The sequence below is a fragment of the Rhea americana genome, unplaced genomic scaffold, assembly GCF_003343005.1.
Source record: "Rhea americana isolate MKP2758 unplaced genomic scaffold, rheAme1 scaffold_319, whole genome shotgun sequence".
Classification (NCBI taxonomy): domain Eukaryota; kingdom Metazoa; phylum Chordata; class Aves; order Rheiformes; family Rheidae; genus Rhea; species Rhea americana.
In genome coordinates, this window is record NW_028186445.1 from 507,382 (window position 1) to 512,563 (window position 5,182).

General features: G+C 48.9%; 1 protein-coding gene across 1 annotated transcript in view; it reads right to left on the bottom strand.

Annotated features, from left to right (window-relative positions):
• Positions 1-3,490: 3,490 nt before the first annotated feature.
• Positions 3,491-5,182, bottom strand: part of EIF1 (eukaryotic translation initiation factor 1) — a 14,558-nt gene continuing 12,866 nt past the window's right edge. The window contains exons 2-4 of the mRNA XM_085310440.1: positions 4,913-5,089; positions 4,646-4,747; positions 3,491-4,336 (exon numbers count right to left, since the gene is read on the bottom strand). Coding sequence (XP_085166566.1) covers positions 4,292-4,336; positions 4,646-4,747; positions 4,913-5,089 — 324 coding nt within the window. The 3' untranslated portion in view covers positions 3,491-4,291. The remainder of the gene's footprint in view (positions 4,337-4,645; positions 4,748-4,912; positions 5,090-5,182) is intronic.

Genomic DNA, 5,182 nt, shown 5'->3' on the forward strand with positions numbered 1-5,182 from the left:
CATCTGTCTCTGTTCCTGCATATGTGTGTGTGTGTGTGTGTGTGTGTGTGTGTCTCTGCCTATATACACACACACACACACATGCGTGCGCATGCATGTGCGCAGGCACATGGCAGAGGGGGTGCCATCTAGCTCAGTGTGTGTGTGTGTGTGTGTGGGGGGGGGGAACTATGTATGTATATTGGTTTGCCCTTCCATATCCTATATCAGTACTCATACACCCCATGTGTGCTTGTACATGTGTGTGTATTCTTGTCTCGTGTGCATGCTCTCTCTCGCTCGCTGTGTGTGTTTGTGTCTTTATATACAAAACCGCAGTATACGCACAGATTTTATAAAATATACACACACACATATTTTTTTATATATATATATGTATGTATACGCACAAATATATATGCAGACACACATGTAGAAATACATATACACATGTGCACATGCATATATATGCATACATGAGGGTGACTTCATCCCCCCCCCCCCCGCCAGGCCTGTCCAACCTGTTGACCATTCCCCATCTGCCAGCCAGCCCTGATATGGCCTTCCACCTTCCAGCATCGATGGGTCCTCCTGCCCGTGTTTGCCCTCATGCCGTTGTATTTGTAGAGCCCATTTGTCTCCCTCCTTCAGCCCGATAAGCACCAGCGATATGCTCTGGCGCTGATGCATGCCAGGGTTTGCTCTCCGTTATGGTCCACAGCCCTGCGTCTGCGAAGGCCAATATTCGYGCTCTTTAAATAAACCCGAAACAAATGGGCTTTCAATGGGCAGGAAGGGAGCAGCGCACCGGCACCGCAGCAATCGATTGCTCGCTCTGGAGAGTGCTTTGCAGGGAGCAAACAAATTGTTTTGCAATTTCTGGCTTTTAATGCCTCAATAAGGGTCAAATGAGCCTCCAGGGCGATGGGTGCGTGGCGGTCGCTGCCTTGGGCAGCGCTGCTCGGCAGCCCCTTGACGCATGTTTGCAGCRTGAGCACCTGGGCCGGATCCTTCCTCCGAGCCCACCCGCAAGGCCAGGGCGCAGGCAGCTGCCACCTCCCCTAGCTAACCCGTACACAGGACAAGCATGGGGAGCTGCAAACAGAAAAAGCCGCAGAAATAAGTGGCTTTTCAGCACCTGTGCTGAACCRTGTCTCGCCCTGCACTGGGCTGCTGTAATTCGCACCAAGCCACCGCTGCGCTGGCAGCAGGAGCTGGGCTGAGGCAGTGCCTCCCTCTTGTGTCTGAACGKCTGCAAACAGGCTGGCAAAATGCAGCGGGGAGAAAAAAAAAACAGCTACATGCCCATGAGCAAGAAGTGCTCCCTTTGCACACTTTTAGCTCGCAGCAGACGTGGACTGTGAGTGTTTTGCAACGGGCTGAGGAGGGAGGCCAAACCCTCAGGCCCTGCTAGAGCCATTGGCACCCATGTGGCCTGGGACACGGACAAAGGATGCAAAAGATGGAGGATTTTTGTTGAAAAATATTGTATCATGATGAAGGAATGAGGACCGCAAACACTTCTCTGAAGGATTTCCCTCTTGCAAGTTTCTTTATCTTGGGTAGAGGTAGACCATTAAATCCACTTCAGTATTTTCAGGCATGCTGAGGTTTAGCTCATAGCAGCAGAGGCTCAGAGCTTGCATCCACTGAAGGGTGTTAGCTATCCACGGAAGGGAAAAAGCTACCYGTTGAAATCATTAGGCATAGAAAGCATCGAAATCCTAGCCCTGCAAAATGGTCATTAACTTAAAGAGCCTTTCACCTGCACTTTTAACTAGTTGAACTTAAAACTAGATTAAAAAAAATTCCTTAAAATTCCTGTCTTGCTCAGACAGTAAAATATTTGCTAGTATCAGGATGGAGAGTGGGTTATAGGGAGAAAAGTATTCTAGGAGGTAAATTTGAGGAGCAACTTCTGCCAAAGYGGAAACAGCACACCCTGAAGCACAACAGCCAGCCCAGCTGGTGATCTGCAGGGTGAGGAAACCCAGGCGCAACCTAGGACACACATGACCACATTTGTGCGTATCTGATGGCCTCAGCTCCCTTCCTACCCTCACAGTCTAAGTATCGCCTCCTCCGGCTAGTTAGTAGAGGATGTCTTTGGTCATGCTCTGCTGATTCAAGAGCCCTTAAGAGCAYGAAACTACCCCAGGAGCCAGGTCTTGTGGCCTCACTCACACACTCAGGGGAGACCTTGGAAAATGAGGGAAAAGCCAGGATCTAGCATGTGSTCTTCCACCAAGGGAGCACAGCAGCACAGATTCATCCCCTAACAGCTTCAGATGTTAAATTGCTGTGCTATATTTACTCTACACGGAAAAGTTAACTTTGTTCCACAACCTGAACTCCAGGACCCATGACCTCACAGCAATCACGGCCTTGCAGCCACAGACGTCGGGCAGCACGTACGCCTATCGCAGCGAGCGCACCAGCCTCAGCGCTGCTCGCATTCGCTCTCCTAGCAGCAGCAGCAGGCAGTGCTCTCAGTCACCTGCCTTCCCAGGGCATTCTCAGTTGTTTTGTGTAATTGCAGCAAATTTGTTTCCCAGAGCAAAGTCCCCAAGGAAAGTTAATGGCAGCTTTATAAAGCAAGCTGCGTTCCACCACACTGTATGAAAAACAGGTTGAAAGTCAGGATTATTTCACAGAAATAATTGAACAAACAAAACTCTGTTCCAAAAACGCAAGCGGTTTCCCATCAGTGCTCGGCGTTTCCATCACTGGTAAGCGAGCTTCTCCAAAATACACCTGTATTTGCAGCATGCATACTACGAACAGCTCCACAGCTACCAAGTCACCACTGCTGGGAGAGTTTCCTCCAGGCATCAAGGAAGGAAACTARTGGACTTTTTGCTTCTCACTCTTACAGATCTGCCCCAGAACACATTGTTTTCTTCCATAAAAGACACAGAACTAGATCCTGTTGTACACTACTCTGCTCTGAAGGAGTTTGCTGTCCTAGATTTCTTTATTCTTGCTTGCTCTGAAGCACCTAAGCTTGGACAGGTAAAGCTGCTTGAAGGGTTGCTCCAGAGGAAAGAYCCTTGACCAAGCATTTACTGAACACTGGTCAACAGATCCCCCTCCCTGCAGGGGCTGCAGCCCATCCTCTCACTGGCAGGAGGCAGAAGTGCTGACCATCCCAGCAAGACTTCCAGGAAAGCCACAGCTCCCGCAGGAGGACTAGTGAACTCCCTCTCCAGAAAGGGAATGACTCAACCCAAACACTCCCACCCACAAGCTGTTTACTCCAACTGCCGTCAGGAAAGGGGAAGCACAACACCAGTGYTGCTCTTTGCCTTCCCCTTCCTGCACATTGTCTCCCTGGGAAATACTCCTCAAGAAGTACAGCGCTTCCCCCTCCGCTGCACACACCACTCCACTCATTCCTAGGCTGCGGAGGGGCACACACTTACTTTACCATCAAGGAAGCCCCTGCAGGTTCTTTGTTTCACAGAAAGGAAAGCACCTTGGCTCCAAAATGCAATTGAATCCACCAAGCAAATGCTTTTGAAAATCATTTTTATTTAAATAAGACTTTAAATACATTACATAAAACATTAAAAATGAAACCAAAAATCTGTTACTTCACAGGGCATTAGGCAGCAGTTGCTAGTAACATGTAAGCTCTGCAGCTCTATCTACAATGATACTTGTTACATTAGTCCAAAATTGATCCCTTGTCAAAAGTTTAACCCAAGGTAAATGGTTCAAGTATGCTACCCCAGGATCTTTGGGCTTATGATACCAGTGCCTGGCCAGGCCTGAGTTCCAGACATCTGGCCTTGGAAGTCACTCTTCAGTTACTCTTCTTGTTCAAGATCCGAGTTTCCCCAAATCCTTCTGCCACCAGGAGCAAATACTGCCTAGAGGGAAGGTACYATCTCCCCATTCCATGTCACAGCTCACATCTGGTGCCTTATTCCATGTAGGACTGCAGTAGGCACCTTAAGTATTACTGCCCATTGAAAGGGAAAGGAAGCTGGACTGAGGAGAGATTCAGGCAGTTTCTGGACTGACATGTTGAGGCCCTTGACTTAACTTGAAACATCTGGTTATTTTTAACTTCAGGCTGGATAATGCTAAATGCCTGATTTACCTCTGTTAAATGAGGGACAGCAAGACGAGATAGCATGGGCTCTTGTCAGTTTATTACATCACTGAATTACACTAGTCCAGACTGAACAGTGGACCCAAGGTTGTTACATTACACAAACCGGCTGGTTTTAAACTTATGACAAGGGACAGATGGGATTTTCATGGTAAGGAAGTCTTCTCGCATAAAGCTTCAGTGACCCACAGGCACTTAAAACCCATGGACTTTCAGCTGGTCGTCTTTAGCCAGTCCAATCTGTAAAAAAGGAGATGTGCTTTACAGGATAAACTAGATAAGCCTTTGATCATCCATAGAGTTCACATTGCAGAACTGTCAAATTTCTGCCCCATCCAACATACAGCCAAATTGCCACACTACAACAACAAAACCCTGCTGGACACATTTTTACTCAAGCAAGAACATCAAGAAAAACACAAGAGGAGCTCTTCCTTCAAGAGTCTATTCTTTTAAGAAAATTAGAATCTACAGAGCTATTCATTAAGAGAGAGACTTATCTCCTGCTTAGAAATTAGCTAGCTGCACCACCATCCCACAACATCCTACCTCTACAAGGAACTGGCATATGTTCTTGCGCTGATCGCCCTGCAGTTGAATCACTTCTCCATATTCAGGGTGTTCAATTACAGTACCATTGCAGGCAAATTTCTAAAGAGAACGGTAAGAAAAGCAGAGAAGACTCCTTAGGATGACAAAATACAACACTAGCGCTAGCCCAGCCCGCAATGTCACAGCCCGCCTGGCCGGGAGCCTCGTGCCCCAGCGTTCAAAGGCTTTGCCTCCCTCCAGCGGTCCCGGGATGGTGGCACCCACCTTTTTAAAGGCCTTCACCAGTTTCTTTTTATCGTAGTCATCCGCAATGCCCTGGACAGTGGTGAGGGTCTTCCTGCCGTTCCTCTGCTGGATCCTTATATGGATGTAGTCCTCAGTGCCGGCAGGAAGCAGGTCATCACCCTTACTTGCATCAGCAAAGGGGTCTGCAGGAGAGCGCTCGCGTCACCGCCTCGCCCCGCCCCGCCGCCGCTCCCCCATTGGCCGGCCGGCCCGCCCGTCAGCGCCGGGCCCGCCCCCCCGCCGCGGCTG